The following is a 21,611-nucleotide window of genomic DNA, read 5'->3' as shown; positions in this document are numbered from 1 at the left end:
ATGATCCCATGATTCTTAACTTCGAGTGTGGCGGAGCATTTAGCTGTGAAGCAAGGTCATGGGACTTGCAAAGCGAAATATCCAGAGATAAGGACCTGCGTGTTGTACATGACAATATTTGCAGAACATATGTGCCTTGTAATTTGAAAATCCCTTGTTGCATGACTAAGTTCGGACACGAGCACCATAATACTTAATGTGCAAAAATCCAAGATTAACCTTTTACCGCAAAATTGCTTGATAATACACTTTTATCATCCTGCATGGCCCTTTTAACCATAACCACATAATTGCGCCAAAATGTGCCATCATTGTTTAGGGTCATTTATTTACATATATCTAGAAACTATGTTACTATTTTAAGATTTAACTACCAATATTAAGTGTCATATAAAACTTGTTTATCCTTATGATCAAGCACAAATGACGTCACAGGTCATGGTTCAGAACCAAGTCAAAATGGCAGATTTACGATGGTGTAAACAGTCTTGCTTGTACTTACACATGTCACCTGTCACTTCTGTTTTCAAAAATGTTAGTATTTTGTTATGAATACCCGGATTATAATTAAATCAAATGTGACATGACCTAGTTTAACAGCTGTTGAAAGCATGTGTTCTCTCCGAACTCGAGAATTACCAAAGAATGCAGTTTTAATTGATCATGGATTTCAGACCTTGATTTATTCTCTTGTTTGATTATATCATTACTGAATTATGGCATTTTATTTTGATACGATTCGAACAAATTGAGTTTATGAATTCGTTTAGAGCAATATCTATTACGACGTCGAGTTTATCAAATCCATTCATCATTAACCGAAATAATGTGTAAACCAGTGCTGGAAACTGACCCAGTGTATTTTTTTTAGAATTTAGAATTAAAGATTGCATTTAATTGATTTAAAAAACAACAACGTGCAAAGTTGATTTAAAAGTTCAAATGTAATCTGAAATAACACATTTGTAAAAATGTTTTATGTTTAACAATATATGATTACTTAGATAATTGAATTCGAAATTGAATATTCTACAAACTTTATATTCATCCATAATTGACTAAATCAAAAGAAATATTTCTTTCATCGAACCAAGTGACCTAAGTTTTTACCAAACTTGACATCCTATATACACTGGACACAACGCTTTAAGATTATAATAAATACTTTTGAAATAGTTTGATTTCGAGTCAATGTTTTGAAGGTATTAAAGGTATATGTCAACTGAAACCATTTCAAGGAACTTTATAACATACCTGAGATTTTGTGTAGAATCGTTCATTGTTTGGAGACGTTTCAGAAGTTTTGCCAAGCATTGTGTCACCATCTGAAAATGTAAATTGTTGTTGTCTAATATTAATGATGCTTTATTTTCAGATGAAGAACACATTGTTAATTCAAAGAGGTCATTTTCTATAAAAAGTGTTCCTAAGCGTTCTACCCTTGTAATGTTAATCTTTGAAACTGTCTAGATTAAATTTTGATTGCTCTCAAAGTGGAGGTCATTTTGGATAAATCTTCAAGTCTGCAGGGGATTTCTACGAAGAGCATCTCTTAAGATATAAACTAAAGCGGCATATACTATGCTTGTGTTTGTTTGTGTCTCAATTAAATTAAACTAAAACGAGGACCAGTATAATGTGCAAAAAGTTGAAAAAAAAGTTGAAATGTAGTGATTCAAAGGGAGATATCATACAGGTTTTAACATTTTGCAGCAAGTAATGAAATTAATGAGTATAGTTAAAATTGTCTTAAAATAGCAATGACCTGTTTTACAATTGAGCAGTGCAAAATTCAATTGTATAAGGACATGAAGAAAGATCAATTTTAAACATCAACTCTCTTTACTTGCAGGTTGGCATGAAACCGGTTCAGCACTGGTATCAATCATTACCAACAAAATGTCGACTTCCAGTAAATATGTTTTATGATTTTAAACTAAAGTAAAATGTTGTGGTCTATCAGTTGACAAGCTGCCTCTTATGCAAGATTTTTCTTGTCTTTTTTGCTCAAAGGCTATTGTTTTATTAGCCCTTACCCTTAGTTATTTTTTATAATAATAGCCAAATAAACAACAATTATCTCGCCATTAATAGCGAAAATTATAGAAAGAAACACTTGTTCAGACATACCAAAATTCTGATATCTGCTTACATTAACAATGTAATCGGGGTTAAATATATATCCACTCTCTGACCATCATGTATTCGGATCATACTGTCAATTTCGGTAGGCAGAAGCCATTGCCATTACAGTGATATTCAAAACAAAAATACAATCAAGAAATGAAACCTAAATATGTCTATGCAACCTCCGTTAAAACAGGCTTACATTTTTTTTAAATATCCACAATTAATCAAAATCAGGGTTGTAATGAATGCTCAGTCATACATTCAGGTAGATTCGACTTAAAATAAGAATTTGGTAGATCCATTTCTGTGCTTACTGAAAAGTATTGAATAAATAGATTGTGATGAAATGAGTTAAAGTGTAATATGTTAAAATATCCTCTTTAATTTAATATTTCCGCTCTTCGCTCAGTTTTGTGTATATAAAGAGCTTACGTCAATAAAAATTCAGAAATCTGTGAAAACAAAAAAAAATCATTTGGTTTGGCCTAAAAAATCTTTTAAATATTGTTCATCTTACACCAAAATTATTAACAAAGAGTTTACCTGTTCTCTACCTGATCCTTCTTCCTCCAAGTAACTGTATGCATAATTTCGGTTATTGTCAGGATTTGAAGCTTTCATCCAATGAAGTAGGGTTGCACAACAGACCTCCACTGGAATACCTTCATAATTAATTACAAAATAAATTTCCTCAACAGTCAGTGATGCAACTATACTCCTAGGCAGGTAGAAGTCCATTTCAAAAAGTGGTCCAAGCCTTTGAAACATGTATTCCAATTGCCTGAAGAATGGAAGAAAACAATAGTTTTTTAGTTAGAAAAGAAATACGGTAGAGGTCAAAGATACCGATAAACATTGCATTGACATGTAAAACATGTTTGAAGTAGTCATATTGTTTTAAACTTGGAAAAGTATAACAAACAAAAAAAACTTTAATTTTCATCCACGGCTTAAAGCGCACAATATCGGCTATTTCTTTACAATGGATCGTAATTTGTAAAATAAAATTCAAAATTTTACTATTGGTGAAATATTTATTGAAGAATTTAACAAAGACTATGACAATATAATAAAGTGAAAAATAAACATGAACTGACTATGAGACATGACACTTTGAAACCATTGGCTTCACAAGTATTCTGGAACCAAAACATGGCTTTAATCCTGGCTGGCAAACACATAGTCACATTTATTTCCATAAAAATTGTGTACTAATTGTTCTTAATCTTATAATTAGGTCAACATAAAAGTATTCCGACTGATATACAATGGACACACATGCCCACATCTCAATTATGAAAATGAACAAGTTTCTTACAGTGCCCATTTGTAAGTGTTCTTCTGAAATGCTGTCACTTCAGATTCAATATCTTCAGTTCCCCACCACTTTGGTTTCTTTGCTGCATGTGACAAATCTGCCCCCATTTCCTCAAACGGTTCACACAGTTTGGAAGCAAAATGCAGCAATGGCAAGCAAAACATCCAGGAGGGATCTTTGTCAAAAATCACAACATTCTTTATGATACTGATGAGGGCTGGTATCAAGACACTGAAACATTAATACAAATAATGACTCTCTCAAAACAATTTGCAAGTATCGATATATACAAGCATTTAATGTAGTGTTTTAAGGACTTTTAAAGAAATAGCTTTGTTTTTTTAAAAACAAAATTGTTACTGATTGCTTGGTTTATTAAAAGATAACATTGATAAAAAGATCCAATTTCGACATCCTTGTATATAGTTTTCAACTTAATTTGATGTAAATGATACCTTCTACTGCGACAACATCAATGTTAAAATGAATACCAAAATAGTAATTTACAGACATACCTAATGTCAGGAAAGTTCCTTATTTCATGCACTTCAGCATATGTCTTGTTTGTCGGATCTGGTGTTACCATCAGATTTGAACAAAGAATCTGACATGCCCTCTGGTCCAAGCCGACTTGAAGTCTGTTGCAGGCAATGATTATTGCCAGAGCTCTAACAAACCTAATCGACTTTGAACCATACTTTTCACTAGACAGCTGTTCAATCAGAGGATGAAACAAGTATCCACACAGCTGAAAACAAATACACTTACAGTCAAAAAGTGAGTTAACTATATATCAATTTAAAAAAAGATTCCGCTATCAGAACCTATGGTTCGAACCATTTTTTCCATGTATCGTACCTGGTATTTATACTGTTCAATTCCACCCCAGCACTTAGCATCTCGTTGGTAGACCTTTCTTAGACCGGTTATCAGCATGTCCAAGTGATCTAGTGATGTCTGAAAATTTTCTTTCAAGTCTTCTAAATGAAATGAAGGTTGAAACCAGTAAGGGACAAATGCAACAGCAAATTCATAAGCCCTTTTTTCAGTTTCTTTCTTTCCAGTACCCCTGAAATAATCGAATCCTCGTCGTAGAAGACTATCCTTTGGTCTTGGAAGTACCATCCCATCATACTGATGCCATTCATCTGAAATGTTAACCATAACCGGCTGAGTAAATCAATTAAACTATGCAAATTTACAAATAATAATTAATCATTAAATTATGGTTAACCGATATTGTACAACTGTTCAGGTTAGGTATAACCAAAGACAAAACAATACTTTATAATCCTTTCGGGAAGTTGAACATTGAGGAACGGATAAATGAAAACGGTTTAATTATGGCTGGAACACTCATTCTAAGGGACAGATAAATTATAATAAATCCCTTTTGAGTTACTCATTTGTCAAACATATAGAAAGAAAGAACTCTTTCAAAACTGAAAGCAATGTGGTCATAATTGATCAATATTAAACAAGCATTTTCAGTGAAAAGATATCCCCCGCCAACGATGGCTTGTTTGTGCTTGATGGCTTGTTTGTGCTTGAAGGTTAAAAAAAATCTCAGAAAGAATAAGATAAGCACATTGGTTCATTAAATTCTAGCAGCTAGTTACTGAGAAACGGCTGCAAACAATGATTTTTTAATAAATCAAGGGCAATAACTCTAAGGAAAATTGACCAATCCAAAAGAAAAATAGACAGGCATCATCACAGTATGTTGGTTCTTATTTATTCCAAGTGTCATGAAATTCTACCACCTAGTTGCATAGAAAAGGCTGCAAACATGGATCTTTTAATAAATCAAGGACATTAACTCATATAGACATTACACAATCCAAAATATAAATAAACAGGCATCATCACAGTATGTTGGTTCATATTTATTTCAAGTTTCAAGAATTTCTACAAACTAGTTACTGAGAAATGGCTGTAAATGAGAGTTTTCAAAAAATCAAGGGCAATAACTCCAAGTACAATTGACCAATCCAAAAAAAAAATGAACAGGCATCATCCCAGTATAGTAATTCATATTTATTTTAAGTTTCATGAAATTCTGCCAACTAGTGACTGAGAAATGGCTGTGAATGTGCATTTTTCAAAAAATGAAGGGCAATAACTCCAAGGACAATTGACCAATCAAATTTATTTTTGGACAAGCATCATTCCAGTATAGTGGTTCATATTTATTTTAAGTTTCATGAAATTCTACCGGCTAGTTACTGAGAAAACGCAGGTGACGGACAGACGGAAGGAAGGACGGACGGAAGGAAAGATGGACGGAAGGACGGACGGACAACGCCATTTCAATATCCCCCTCCCTATTTCATAGGCGGGGGATAACAAGAGCTATCACTGCATGTGATTTAGAATGTTGAATCCCAATGCATGAGCTAACAATAGGCAAGGGGTAAAAGTATTTAGACATTCAACTGATATTAATTAAACCTTTTGTATTTGCCACACTGAGAATAAATTAAAATGACCTGTGCACGAGGACTTGCCAAAATTATGAATCATAAAAGACTTACCCTTTTTTACAATCAAGTGTTTATCCACAAAAAGTCTTCTATTATGGTTTCCTTGGTACTGGCCATCTTCATAATGCTCATACTTGTACTTCCCATCTTCTCTTAGCACACAATATTTGTATTCTGTGCTTCTTGTACAAAGCAGGTTACGGTCAAAGGTCATCCGATATTCATACTCGATGTAATCGTTGAACACCTTGTTCACAGAACTAAATAAGAAAAGAAATCCATATAAAGTGTTTAATGAGATGAAAGAAATAGGATGCTGGCTAAATTGTTTAAAATAGTTTTGTCTTCTCTTTTAGGACAACTCAAAATAAGTTGCAAAAAGTAATATTTTTGATCATCTAGTTATCTGGTTAGCCCAGTGGTTAGCGCACTCACTTCTCACCAAGGTGTCATGTGTTCGATTTCCAACCTGGGGATATGTAAGTTTGGGTTGTGGTCACCAAGCCGAACTACTAAGTTTCCTCGGGGAACTCTAGTTTGCCCCACAACACAAGACCACACAAAATCGTGCCAACAAGAGTTATCTATATAGTGTTGTTATATCTTTCACAATCGTTGTAATATTAATAAGTTTAAACTAACGTTTTGGAACTGTTTAAGGTGTGTGTCAGTGCAAGTTTAGCATAAGGTGAACTGTGTAACATAATACCCAGTTAGGAAACTATGTCATTGTTGACATTCAGTCTGTAAAAAAATCCACTTGCTAAAAAAAGCAGATACAGATCAACGAAAGCAAAAAAGGAAAGCAAAAAATATATCTGTTTTCAAAAACAGAAATGACATACTATTTTTACTGCACGTATTCATGTTTATTTTATTCTAAAAGAAAATCAAGAATGTGTTTAGTTGGTAACTTTAGTAGTATCAGCTGAAATAGGAGTACAATAGCGTTTAGCAATAAATATATTTGAAAGTTTCAATTTGAGTCTCCAAGAAATACCAAATAGCTTAACTTGAAAACAATATATTTAAACAAAAAATTAACACGATATTTCAGTACTTGTAGAAACTGTCTTCTGAGAAAATTAAAAAAGGTTTTACAGGGTAAACAAAATTATATTAATATTAATTTCCTTCTTTACTATTCTACTGTAAACCCATGCAAAATATAAAAAATACACACAATAAAATGTTTGTATCCACTGGTATAAATGTAACAATTTTTGTTTTACTTTAGAGTCACACAGTATTATAATTTTATCTAAATCTCTTGAAAACAACGCTTTTTTGTGATGGTCTTGTGTATCATACCCAGGCGAAATGAAGACCATGGTCAGCCATGGTCACCATGGTTTTTGACTGTCAATCACGAATTACCATGATTGATGATGAAAAACCCTGACCTTGACCATGGTCAGTTATGGTCTCGACCATGGTAGACCATGGTCAGGAATAATGATAACCATGGCCAACCATGGTCAAAATGGATTTTGACGGTCAAACTTGAATTACCATGGTAGGCAATCAAAAACCCTGACCTAGACCATGGTCAGTTATGGTCTCGACCATGGTAGACCATGGTCAGGAACAATGATAACCATGGCCAACCATGGTCAAAATGGATTTTGATGGTCAAACATGAATTACCATGGTCAGTTAAGGAATTGACCATGGTATATCATGGACAATTATTATGACCATGGTCTCAACCATGGTCAAAACTGTATTTAATAATTTTCTATGTCATGATAAAAATTGAACCATGGTAAACCAAGTGCGAGCAAAAAATTTAAGAGTAAATTAGATGAAGTATACTTTTGATTATTTAATTATTATATCAATCTGTTTGTTATGAAATTATCATCTTGTATCAATTGTATAATCATAATTGCATGTTTATTATTATTATTATTATTATTATTATTATTATTATTATTATTATTATTATTTAATTGATAAGTTTAAGAAAATACAAAAATATAAAAAATATTGTTTTAACATATGAATATTAATAATTTTGTTCTTCCTTCTACACTTTACACTTTTCTTAAGCAAAACATGAACATCAATTCAGTTTTGTATTCATTAGAAATACACATCGTTATCAGTGTGCTCTGAGTTTACTGACCAAGCTTTATCTTTTACACATTGCCTGGGCTTATCAGCTAATCTCAGGTCAGGCAGAACATTTCAGTGAGTATGCAGAGAATCGAGGCTCAATAGCCAATACAATCTGTGGATTTCAAATATTCAGGCGGTTTTCTTGGTGTAAACACAGCCATGTAGATTTGAAGATTCCTTAATTCTTTTGCTGGATATAATCAGTATCTCTCATGGTTTGAAGGTAAACACATATTTCAAAATGTATCTTGAATTATATGTCATTCATTGTATTTGTTACATTATGAGTTATTTAAAAGGTTATGATATTATAGATAAGTAAAATAATGCCTTTTCCTACACATTTCATGACACAAGGTATTTCAGATTGGACTGTGTTGAAAACATGATCATAATATTACAATGTATTTCGAAAGAGCAATGTTTAAATTGAGTGTATCATATTTAGCCCTATAAATGCACATGCATCACATTGAATAATGAACATTTAAGTATTTAAATTACTATCATCTTCAGAAACTGTTAGTGACAAGTCTGACAGTGAAATTATGGGTTTTAATAAAAAAAAATGTGTATGTTAATCTTTTTAAAATACTTATAGATGACTTTCCTATTCAATGCCGATGGAGATCATGTACATGCTCAAACAAGAGCTGAAAGTGACAGTTGGAGCATAAAAGGCAGATCTTACCCACTGAAATGAAGCATATGGTGTGTTTAATCCCGTGTTGCGCATGTCTCCGAAAGTGTATGAGCTAAGAGTCAAAACAGTTTCCAGGAAAACATATATAAGTTTGTGAAATTGTGCTTTTAGGGTTTCATGTTTGGCTGGGCTGAGTTAGTGCAAAGCTATGGCCTTATATTTTTGTTATTATGTGTACATAATTAATGTGATGGTTTTAGTATAAATGATCTGGGGTTTTACTTGTTAAAGTGTTGTTTTACTTATGATTACATTTTTGGTAAAATTTGTTGGTTTGCCGCAACACTATTCATTCAGTCTTTTGTTTCTTACCTTTTCATATTGGATTGTACTCATGAAGTTTATGGTAAAAGAAGCCCTTAGCTATTAAGGGTACCAAGCAGTAAGAAATATGACAGTTCTTGTCATTTGCAATTATGTAGGAATTGAGATCACATCTTCATTGATTAATTAGTTGAACTAAAAATGATTTTATACTGAAAATGTTTTGAACTGTTTATCTTTCACTCTAAATAGGTTAACCCTATTTCATGTATGTTTCGTTAGGTAAATAAATCTTTATTGTTTTTGAAAAAATTGTTTGTTACCATTTGGTGTGCTATCCTTTTTACAGGAGCCATCATGGCCCATGGTTAACAGTGATTTTATGCCACAAACCATGGTATTTCATGTTTAACCATGGTGTATCATGAACTACAATGGTTAATCATGAACAACCATGGATTACTTTTTTTGTTTAATAAAATAATTGAAGACCATGGTTAACCATGGCATATGAACATGGTCCACCATGGTTTACTACCATGGTCTAACATGGTCAGGTACCATGGTCTAACATGGTCAGGTAGCATGGTCTTTCATGGTCAGGGACCACGGTCTAACATGGTCTTAAACCATGATGCCATTTAACAAAACATGGTAGTCCATGGTCCCTGGATCCATCATTTTCGCCTGGGATCTATATGGATAACACTTTTTTTCATTTCATTTAAAATTAACCGAATATAGAATAATGTACAGAACATCATAACTTGTCAGTTTCTACAGACCCTCGAGTAATCAAATGAACAAAAATTTCAGTAGTTTGCCTTTTTGCATTGACCTTGACCTTGATTTTGAAGATGTCAGTTATTTATGTTAACATGAAAAACAGTATGAAATAGATAGCTACCATTTATTTAGATTTTCTTTTAATTGACACCAGCACAATTTCCCATAAGACTCTTACAGAAATAGCAATGTTGACACCACCTTTGGCATGCTGTAATGCTGTGAAACCCTGGCTTTTAAAAAAATATATATTTTTTTTTACCCTAGGTATTATTCCAATTGAAGGAAAATACTATCTGACAAAAACTAAAAATAAAAAGACCCCAAAAATACAAGGATTTCGGGAAAATTTTGATGTATTTTTCCTACTCTGGTCTTGCTTGACATGACCATTACCCAGGCCTTATAGTGGTCAATGTTGTATGTAAGTTTGAAGTACAATTAGACAGAAATAATATTCATGTGAAAAGTCATCTTTATCACAATAAAAAATAGCATTTTTGACGCCATCTTGGAGTTCCAGCAAAAAATACATTTTTACTTATTTTTTTTTTAACTGAGGTGGGAGAAAAAGAATCTACCATGGCCGCTCGTGTAAGATTATAAGTATCTTCCATGGCCGAGAGTGTAAGATAGGTTCATTCCGACCCGAGCGTAGGGTGTTTTGCGGAAAAGAGGTTTACAGAGTTTCCACAAAACACCCTGCGCGAGGGTCGGGATGAACCTATCTTACAAGAGCGGCTATGGTAGATGCTTTGTCTCCCACCTCAGTTAAACAAAATTAAGTAAAAATGTATTTTTTGCTTGAACTCTTTTGTGCTTAGTGAAAATAATTGCGTATGGATATGCGATAGCACGTGGTTGTCATGGATATCCGCGTAGTGATCCAATTAATGTTAATAGTCAAATCGGTCTTTAAATTATGATTAATTGATTAACAAGATAACACTTAAAATCTTCAGAAATATCCCTTTTTACAACACATCTTAACAACCTGATGTGTTGTAAATAGTCCACTCTATGTAATTACAGTGCTAGGAATCTCTTATTTAACAAGAGATGTTTGTCAAACATTATGCCCCCCCTGAGCGCCATGTTGTCAGGATTATATGGACAATTGAATGAAATATGCATGGACAGAAATGACAGCTGATTTGTCACTGACATTGGATGCCGTTGAGGCAGTTTTAAGATTATGACCATTCAAAGTGTGAGGATAGTGTGTGTTATGACCATGACCTTAGACTCTATGAACTCTAAATCAATAGGAGTCATCAGCTGGTCACCAAAAATCAAAATGTCAAGTTTGAAGGCCATGGGTGCAGCATTGACAAGTTATCACACAGAAAAGCTTTTACGTTCAAGTTCACTGTGACCTTGACCTTTGACCCGGTGACACCTAAAATCATAAGGGATCATTAACAGGTCAGACGCAATTCCAAGTCAAGTTCGAGGGCCATGGGTGCAGGTATTGTCGAGTTATCGCTCAAAACATTATCACATTCAATGTCACTGTGAACTTGACCTTACACTTGATGACTCCTAAAATCAATAAGGGTCATCAACTGGTCAGGCCCAACTTCAATGTCAAGTTTGATGATCATAGGTTCAGGCATTGTTGAGATATCACTGGGAGAAGATTTGTTAACTTTTTTGCATTAAAGGTTACTGTGACCTTCGCCAGATGACCCCAAAAGTCAAGTGGGGTCATCTACTGGTCAGGCCCAACCTTCATGTTAAGTTTGATGGGCATAGGTCCAGGAATTGTCGAGTTTGCTTTCAAAGTCACTTTGAACTTGCCCTTTGACCCCTAAAATCAATAGGGTTCATCTACTGGTCAGGCCCAACCCCCAGCTATAGTTTGAGGGCCATAGGTGCAGGTAGTTATCACACGGACAACCTTTCACCATTAAAGGTAACTGTGACCTTGACCTGGCGAAGGTCACAGTAACCTTTAATGCAAAAAAGTTAACAAATCTTCTCCCAGTGATATCTCAACAATGCCTGAACCTATGATCATCAAACTTGACATTGAAGTTGGGCCTGACCAGTTGATGACCCTTATTGATTTTAGGAGTCATCAAGTGTAAGGTCAAGTTCACAGTGACATTGAATGTGATAATGTTTTGAGCGATAACCCGACAAAATTGTAGGGGTCATCTACTGGTCGGGCCCAACCTCCAAGTCAAATATGAGGGCCATGGGTGCAGGCAATGTCAAGTTATCACTCAGACAACCTTTTACCATTCAAGGTCACCGTGACTTTGACCTTTGGCCCGATGACCCCCCAAAACAATATGGGTCATGCCCAACCTCCAGGTCAAGTTAGAGGGCCATGGGTGTAGGCATTGTCGAGTTATCACTCGGACAACCTTTAACCATTCAAGGTCACTGTGACCTTGATCTTTGGCCTAAGACCCCTTAAAACAAAAGGGGTATACTACTGGTCAGGCCCAACCTCCAACTCAAGTTTGAGGGCCATGGGTGCAGGTATTGTCCAGTTATCACACGGACAACCTTTAATCATTCAAGGTCACTGTGACCTTGACCTTTGGCCCAACGACCACCCAAAACAATAGGGTTCATCTATTGGGAAGGCCCAACCTCCACGTCAAGTATGAGGGCCATGGGTACAGGCATTGTCAAGTTATCACACGGATAACCTTTTACCATTCAAGGTCACTGTTACCTTGACCTTTGGCCTGTTGATCCCCAAAAACAACAGGGGTCATCTACTGGTCAGGCCAAACTTCCATATCATGTTTGATGAGCATAGGTCAAGGCATTGGTGAGTTATCAATCGGAAAAGCTGTAAAATTATTTTACAATTAAAGGTCACTGTGACCTTGACCTTTGACCCAATGAGCCCTAAAATCAGTAGGGGTCATCCACTGGTCAGGCCCAACCTTCATGTAAAGTTTGATGACCATACATCAAGGAATTGTTGAGTTATCACTCGGACAAGCTTTGGTCTACTGACGGACCGACCGACCTACCGACTAACCGACCTACCGACTGACATGTGCAAAGCAATATACCCCTCTTCATCAAAGGGGGGCATAATAAAAAGGCAACACAAGGGAAAATGTGGAGAGAGTCATTTTTCTATTTAATAAATTATTTCACAATTTACAATCTTTCTTAAAAGGTTGTTATAAGGGTCATACACTACTAAATAAATTTCCCTATTCATTTTAAAGCAAACAGACACACTTTAGATTGGAAAAAAATCCATTATTAGTGTTTCATGTATAAGACAACCATACAATAAAAAAGGTATGTTATGTTTCTCCTAAGTAAATTCACTCGCTTTAAAATTTTGCACTGTTATTTTTGAAGAAATCCATGTTTCATCAGCCAGACAGCCAAGTTCTGTTCCAACAAAGTGAATTTTTTGGCTAATTTTAAGGCCGAATATCGACTCCTTCCCCTTGTCAAAGAGCCTCCATTTCCCTCCACCCCCCCCCCCCCCCACAAAAACCACCTTTTTTTTCAAAAAAGGATCCACATTTTTTCAAAAAAGATAAATTGATTATCCCAAACTTCGTGAATTTCTTTCACTTACAATTATTTAAGTATTTCAATGTTTTGTACTCTAAATAATGACTAATTTGAGTGCAACACTTATCTTCAAATACATTGACACACAGTAACAACCATTTCAAACATGATGTCATGAGTTTTTTGGTGTTTTTTTACTAATTCAAAAATGAAATTCATATTAATCATAAGTGTTATAAACACATAAAAAAGTCAGACCAGCTTCTAATTTCTATCGTGCATGTTTTTGAAATAGTTTGTATTTACACATATTCTATAAATAATATCATTTGTAAATAAAATCTTTCATAAGCAAAATGGCCATGTTATAAATGTCCCATTTGGCCTTATCAATTCGCAATTTGAAAAGATACAAGCAGTTAAAAATGAGAAAAAAACACTACGCAAAAAATTCATCTCAGCTAGCCACAACAAATTGATTATTTGTTCGTCGGATTTTTTTGAAGGTATTTCCATGCTTAACATTCTTCGCGAGCAACATGCCCCCGTGTCAGCACAAAATCAGGTCCGATTAACTGCAAAACAGCTGATATTTGTTGACAGTCTTTTTTGTCGGGAATATTTTGCAGGACGCACTGTTGTTATTCATTTCCGGTATTAATTTTCAGTTTACTAAATCAGTTTTCGTAATGTAAAATACATAACAGAGACATCAAAAATAAGAAAGTAGGACAAAAAGTTAAAATTAAGGTCATCCAAACACAGCATTGATATTTGTTTTCAGAACTGTACGCATGGTCAAAATGTCATTAGCTTCAACAAAAAAAAAGTAAGTTAAAAGGTTGCAGACAAGTTCATCCAAAACTGGAAAATATTGGTATTTGTTTTCAAAACTCTACACATAACCAAATTTGTACTGCAATAGCTTCAAAAGTAAGTAGGTTGAAAGGTCGCAGTCAAGGTCATCCATGCACTACATTGCTATTTGTATTCAAAATTTAACATGGTCCAAATTGCTTTGTTTTAGCTTAAAAAACAGTAGGTCAAAAGGTCACAGTCAAGGTCATCCAAGGACAACATTGATATCTGTTTACAAAACTGTACAGTCTGCAAATTTCTTTGCTGTTACTTTTAAAATAAGAAAGTATGTCAAAAGGTCACAGACAAAGTCATCATCAAACAACATTGACAATTCCAGTCCACATATATACAAGGGGAGCATTCCATAACTTCAGGTATGTTTAATTACAAAAACAAATGAATTGCCTAAGAAACCATAATGGCAGTGACTGAGTGATTTCCAACAGGAAAATAATTTGAGGACGTTTATTCTTCTTGCCGTGATAACAATAGTGCCATAAGGATGACCTGCTTTGAAGGCACCTAGAGAAGGTTGACTTTGTTTTGACAATAATTTCTGAAAAATTATAAAAATGAGATGACCAATTAACCCAAATTTTCTACAAATGCAACTTTAGTGGAAAAAAAAACAGTTCCCAACTGAACAATTACCTGAGTTGGTGCTGATTGGAATCCCACCTTCCAGATTTGTCTGGCATTTTTAAAATCAGCAAGTCCTTTCCACTGGTAAAACAGTCCTTTGCCACTAACACATGGAAAACAATAACTATCTGTTGCCTACAAACGAAAAAGATTACAGTTTTTAAAGCAAGACCATCGTTAATGGTATTCATAATTCAATTATATCAACTAGAAGCTTTTAAATGTATTTGATTATTTCATAGTAATTTTGATATCCTTGGAGACATATAGTGAAATCATGACTGAAACAATTACACTCAAAATAATAACACATACTTATATTTAAAGTTCATACTTAGTTTTCTGATCCTTGTTGCCCTGATTGTTCTGCAAACAGACATTATACATTACAAATGATACCAAAGAAAGCAGGCTCAAATAGTCACTTGTTCTGTCAATTGGTATTGAAATTAAAGCAAACCACTTAGGCCAGAGTTTTTTTTTATTTTTTGTTTTACGATTGTTTTGTTTTTTCAAAAGTATGGAGGGGGGAATAAAAATAAAAAAGGAGTCGAAAAATGAGCGTCGAAAAATAATAAAAATAAGATGGATTTTCGGGGTTTTTTTTCAGAAACCTTTATAGAATGTATGTTTTGAAGTTGTGCACACTTGTTTTGTTCTCAATGCTGCCTGTTGTATAATAGTTCCGTATTATAAAGGCAAAACAAACTGTCATTTTCACAATATGATTATTAAATCAATTCTGTATATTTTTTTATATATGCATGATTTTAATATTAGCTTCTATACTTTTGTAGTGCTTTCAATATTCACTGAAACTCCCACTGTCAAAACCAGTGACATCTGGCTTATTGTTTGTGTCTGAAATGTTCATTAATATCTTTTGGGTACAAATAATGAGATAAACAACACACATGAACAAATTTAATGTCTTACCAGATTTCACGGTAGAGTCCAGTTGTTTTTAAAGTTTATTTAAATCAACATAGTTTTATTTTTTCACAAACAATCCATTTCAAAAAACGGTGATATCAAAAAAGGAGTCAATGCCCTTTAAAATGGTATGCGATATGTTGGTATAACTATATTGTCTTCAGACAAACAAGACAAAATCAATGTCCCATTCTCGTTTTTTTCTGTCGTCGGAAACTGGACAGCAAATTCCAGTTCAATGTGTCCCTGTGTAAACATGTCTACACACAGAAATATTTTAGTGATTGTATGCTTCAGTGTAAAGAAAATACAATTCCATTTCAAAATATCACAAAATGACAAACGCCACAATTTTATGCACAACAATATCAGTCTTTAAATAAAAGCAACTTTAAAATTTCGTAAGGGGTGGCAATTTTCCTTAAAAATGCTTAGATGATGATAAATAAGCAATAAGCAACGGTATGACCCATCTTGAAAATTGTGCATGTAAATTTTTCGTTGTTGTGACATTAGCATAAAAATTTATTTTATTATATATCGAAGAAACGGGGGCGGAAAAAATAAAAATAAAATTTGAATCTTTTTCTTATTTGGGTTTTGCAATATTTAGGTACAGTGCTCCAGTATAATGAAAAATAAAAAAACTCTGGCCTTAAGTGCATCACATTGCTTCAATAAAATACAAAGTTAAAGAGTTAGTTCATTGTCTTGTAGTGGTTATTGAAATACTTGTAAGTCAGTGGATTGCATTACAAACTTCAATCATTTATAACTATGCCTTGCATACCAAAAACATATTGAGTAAGACTATAAATGCCCATGTTTGTCATTTAAATCGATTTCAAGTTAAAACACTAACAAATAAGAATAATTGAGTTTTTGGTGTGGTTAAATGCTAAAACAAATATTTTCCAACTTTCAATTATGCGTATCCAATTTATGAAAGTATTAAATGAAAATAAAATAGTAAATAAATTAATAATAATAATTATAATAATAATAATTTCTTAACTTAATATTTCTAAAAATATTCAAGTCAGTTCATAAAATTGAATCCTCCTACCTTATCTTTTGTTTTGGACTTTTCATGTGAGGAAGTGTTCACACCTGTCTGTGTGTTTGCCGACGAAGAAGTTGATTTGAACGCTGCATCATTGCTTCTAGTATTATAAGTTTTGTCAGGATTTCCAACCTTCTCACTGGCAGAACTGCCCAGATTGTTCTGCTCTGCAGAATTTCTGCTGTATGTATTGTCTGGAAATAAACTAGATGTAGTCCGCTCTGATGATTCAAATCCCTTCTCGCTGTCAGACTTCATTTTACGTTGCCCAAAAACAAATCCTTCCTGTTCTGGAGTGCCTTTATCTTGTTGATTTAAAGAGTTTTCTTTAGAATTCATATCAACTTGTCCTGACTTCTGTTTCTCTTCAATTGTCCTTGACTTTGTTATGCTTTCAGATTTATCATCTTCTTCCTTGGGATCAGAATGCAAACTCTGTTGCTTTTCTCTCTGTTTTTCTTTCTTCCTTTCCCTCTTTTTAGCCTTTTTTGCTTTAGTCCCTCCCTTATGGTTCTTTTTAGATCTCTTTCCACCATATTTCGTCTCTTCTTTGTCATCATCATTAACCTCTGATTCACTACTGTCTGAATCAGCAGAGTCATCTTCAGAGCCATTTCCATCCTTATCTGATAAATCGTTTTTTAATGTTTCACCATTTGAAGCCTTGTTCGTTGTTTCATCATTAGTAATGTTTATATCCTTTATAGACTTTTCCAACTGACTTTCAGTTGTAGCATTTCCTGCTTTTTCATGCCCAACTTCAGCTGAACCATTTTCTTCGAAAATAAGTGAGTGTTGTACCGAATCTCCCCCTTGGGAAACATCTGATGACACATAGTTATTATTATTTATGTTAGCTGTTGCATTTGCGTCATCTATATTTCTACAAGGATCAACTTGCATTAGTGTTTCCTGTTTTCTTTCATCGTTTCCATCATCCATGTTGACAACACATAATTTATTGTTCCTTGGAAGATCAGATGTGTCCATTGCATCATGTTCAATATTGTGAGTTGTTTCTGAACCGACCAAATTAACCTGTTCTCGACTCTGACTTTCTTTAGCTTCTGGTTTATTAGTCTTTGTGTCTTCTTCCTCTGTTAGTTTACTGGGTTTGGAATGTTCCTCCATTGGTTCGGGACGTGACGCTTCACCTTGTTGAACATCTGCTGCACTTGGTTTATCTGTATCTGGCTCTTGCTGCTTCTCTCTTGACCTAGTATTATCTTGTAATGTGTCTTTTGGATCTGGATCTTTGACATCTAAATGTTCAACCCCAGTAGCTGACTCTTGAACTTCAACATATAAATCTGATCCTTCTGCCTGTTGTGGGTTGGAAGGTGGTGATTGATTAGAGGCTATTTGATCATGTTGAACATATTTTTGACTTTCCCCAGCACCAGTTGTTGCCATAGAGACAGGGTCAGACTTGTCAACAACACTTGCCTGATTTTCTAGAGATGGTGGAGTATCAGTAGCTGAAAACAATATTTTATTTTAATCAAATATCACATTTTCATGAGAAGACATATTGACTGATTAGCTTCAAATTGGTCATATTGTAGCAACTATTTAAATTCTACTCAAGAAGCTGCAAAAAGTTAATTCATACCTTGCTTTGCCATTGGTTTGACCTTGAATCCACACTCAGGGCAGAATTTTTTGCCTGGTGTACACACAGCTCCACAGCCCCCACATCTCTCTATATCAGGTGTTTGGACTTCAAACAACTTGATATCAACCTGTTTTCCACAACTGCTGCAGAACTTCTGTGTTGATTTCAGTTCCTCCCCACAAGGAGAGCCGCTTTCATCCTCTCCATCACAAATGATGACGATTGATGACAAGATAGGTTTCGTAGGAGGATCAATCATTTTGTCTCCACATTCTTGACACAACTTCCACTCCCCCTCCAACCCACACACCGGGTTGGAACACTTCTTCATCATGTACAAGCACTGTTACATCCTGAATTAGGAGAGAGACAATCTAGCAAAACGTTGTAAAATAATTTTAAAACGGGACAACATGCAATCAAGAATTCTGACCAAGTTTCGGGGAAATAATTTTTCTAAGATTTGACCTTTTAACCTAGTTTTCTACCAGAGGTGACCATATTCATTATTGTCCAAAAAATACAGAAATGTAAACAACATCTGCCCGCCTCTCCTAACTGTCTGCATGACCCCCCCCCCACCCAGTTTCAGCCAAACAAAGCTTCTACACTCACCTTTAGTTCAATGCAATCATTTTCAAATACATATATATGTAAATACTGAACCCAAACTCAAGAAATAAATACGTTCATTCTTATCCAATAAAAATTGCAACATTTTTTTTTCGAATCAAGACACATATGAGTAAGAGGGCCATGATGGCCTTAAATCGCTCACCCGAGTAAAAGAGTGTAACCTTTGTAATCCATATAGCTTGATATTTGTTCTCAAAGCTGTACATATGATCCAAATTTCAAAACTGTAGCTTCAAAAATAAGATGTCAAAAAGGTACAATAAAGTTAATCCACAGCATTGATATTTCTTTTCAAAACTGTACATATGGTCAAAATGTTGTTGCTGCACCTTAAAAAAAAGGAAGTAGGTCAAAAAGTCACAGTCAAGGTAATCCGACGACAATATTGATATTTGTCTTCAAAACTCTACACATGATCCAAATTTCATTGCTGTAGCTTCATAGATAAGAAAGTAGGCAGTCACAGTCAAGGTTATTTAACCACAACATTTGGCATTTTGTTGATACCAAACTTGATCTTGCCTTTATGTGTCAAATACATGTTGCAAGTTATATTAAATTGCCTCTGAGCATAGAAAAAAAAACAATCATACTAAATGACAGCCAACACTCTTTATGTCCTCATATTCAGCATTCCATTGTGAATAAACACTAAGTGTATCTTTCACCTTAGAGGTAGGGACATGGGTCTTGCACACGACACGTTGTCTTGGTATGTCGAAAACATATGGCAAGTCATTTTAAAATCTGTGCATATAAGAGAAAGTCACAGCGCGGACACGACAGCCTATATTTTCCTTCAGGTTGCCATGGCAACCAGAGTTCTGCATGGAATTAATTTTTTTGAACAATTTTGAAAAAGCACCAACCAAGGATCATTCCTATGAAGTTTCATCAAAATTGTCCAAGCGGTTTAGGAGAAGATGATTGTAACCAATTGTTGACACTTTTCCTTTAGGTTGCCATGTCAACCAGAGTTCTATATGGAATTAAATTCTTTGAACAATTTTGAAAAAGCACCAACCAAGGATCATTCCTATGAAGTTTCATCAAAATTGTCAAAGCGGTTTAGGAGAAGAAGATGATTATAACCAATTGTTGACATTTTCCTTTAGGTTGCCATGGCAACCGGGCCAAACAAAATTATGTGAACAAATTTAAGAGAGGTCCATGCAAGGACACTTCAAACCAAATTTGCTGAAGATCTATCAAGGGGTTCATGCGAAGAAAATGTTAAGTTTTTTTTTACTAATTTTAGCTCTGGTGGCCCTTTAAAGGGGCCAAACAAAATTATTTGAAAAGACCTGACAGAGGCCCATGCTAGGATGCTTCAGACTTGAAGATCCATCAAGCAGTTAATAAGATCAAGTTGTTTAAAGGTTTTTCTATTTTTTGCTCTGGTGACCCCTAAAAGGGGCCAAACAAAACCATTTGAACAAAGTTGAGAGAGGACCATGTAAGGATGCTACATATCAAGTATGGAGTCATTCTGACCTTTACTTTCAGAGGAAAAGACGTTTAAGTGACAAGACAATGTAAAAACAAATGACCCCTGAGCAAGGCCAATTTGACCCCAGGACAATACTTTGAATACCTTTGGTGTAGGTCCACTAGGTAACACTATATACCAAATATGAAAGCTCTAGGTCTTATATTTTGGAGAAGAGGATTTTTAAAGTTTTATTATATAAGACTATATAAAAATATTGAAAACCTAAGCCTATGAACACGGGGCTTGGCCAATTTTGACCCCAGGGCTAAAGTTTGAACAATCTTAATAGTGGTCCGATAAACAATGCTTCATACCAAATATCTAAGGCCTTCGCCTTTTGGTTTCGGAGAAGAAGATTTTATAAGTTTTCATCATATACATATATAAGGAAACCCATGACCGCCCGGGTGGGGCCATTTTTTGACCCCAGGGCCAAAGATTGAACAATATTGGTACAAGTCAACTAGATGATATATCATGCCAAATATCTAAGCTCTTGTCACTACTTGATTTTACGTGTGTATCTATATATGTATATTTGTTATTAATTGTTGTATGTGGCCCATATTGAAAATTGGTATGTGTACTAAATATGTTATCCAGTTTAAATTAAGACGTTACTTGTCTTTGTGAGTTCGGAGAAGATTTTATAAGTTTTCACTATAACACATATAGAGACTAGAAATGTGTCCATAGGACACGGATGCCCCCACTTCGGTTTTTTGTCACAGAAAATAAGCCATAATGATTTTTGAAGTATTTTTGGCAAAAAAGGGCCGTAACTCCTAAATGACTAAAGCGATTTCCATGACTATCGAACTTGATCAAGATATTATGGTCACAAACATGTGTTTAAAGTTTGGTGAGGATTGGACAAACAGTTTTCAAGAATTAGATTGGAAACATATATTTTTGAAGTATTTTTGGCAAAAAAGGGCAAATGACAAAAGCGATTTCCATGGCTATCGAACTTGATCAAGATATTATGGTCACAATCATGTATGTAAAGTTTGGTGAGGATTGGACACATACTTTTCAAGAATTAGATTGGAAACATATATTT

The 21,611-nt window shown here is 34.5% G+C and overlaps 1 protein-coding gene across 3 annotated transcripts in view; it reads right to left on the bottom strand.

The window, feature by feature from the left end:
- Nucleotides 1-21,611, bottom strand: part of LOC128237277 (E3 ubiquitin-protein ligase rnf213-alpha-like) — a 136,364-nt gene that overhangs the window by 90,584 nt on the left and 24,169 nt on the right. For all 3 annotated transcript variants that reach the window (XM_052952649.1, XM_052952648.1, XM_052952650.1), the window contains exons 2-11: nt 18,418-18,773; nt 16,809-18,283; nt 15,144-15,175; nt 14,819-14,944; nt 5,983-6,191; nt 4,307-4,596; nt 3,964-4,196; nt 3,449-3,679; nt 2,674-2,911; nt 1,255-1,325 (exon numbers count right to left, since the gene is read on the bottom strand). In XM_052952649.1, the coding sequence (XP_052808609.1) occupies nt 1,255-1,325; nt 2,674-2,911; nt 3,449-3,679; nt 3,964-4,196; nt 4,307-4,596; nt 5,983-6,191; nt 14,819-14,944; nt 15,144-15,175; nt 16,809-18,283; nt 18,418-18,754 (3,242 nt within the window). In that variant the 5' untranslated portion in view covers nt 18,755-18,773. The remainder of the gene's footprint in view (nt 1-1,254; nt 1,326-2,673; nt 2,912-3,448; nt 3,680-3,963; nt 4,197-4,306; nt 4,597-5,982; nt 6,192-14,818; nt 14,945-15,143; nt 15,176-16,808; nt 18,284-18,417; nt 18,774-21,611) is intronic.

This window comes from Mya arenaria, chromosome 6 (assembly GCF_026914265.1).
Source record: "Mya arenaria isolate MELC-2E11 chromosome 6, ASM2691426v1".
In the NCBI taxonomy this organism is placed as follows: Eukaryota; Metazoa; Mollusca; class Bivalvia; order Myida; family Myidae; genus Mya; species Mya arenaria.
Note: the sequence above shows the minus strand (reverse complement) of the source record. Positions and strands in the feature narration are given on the sequence as shown.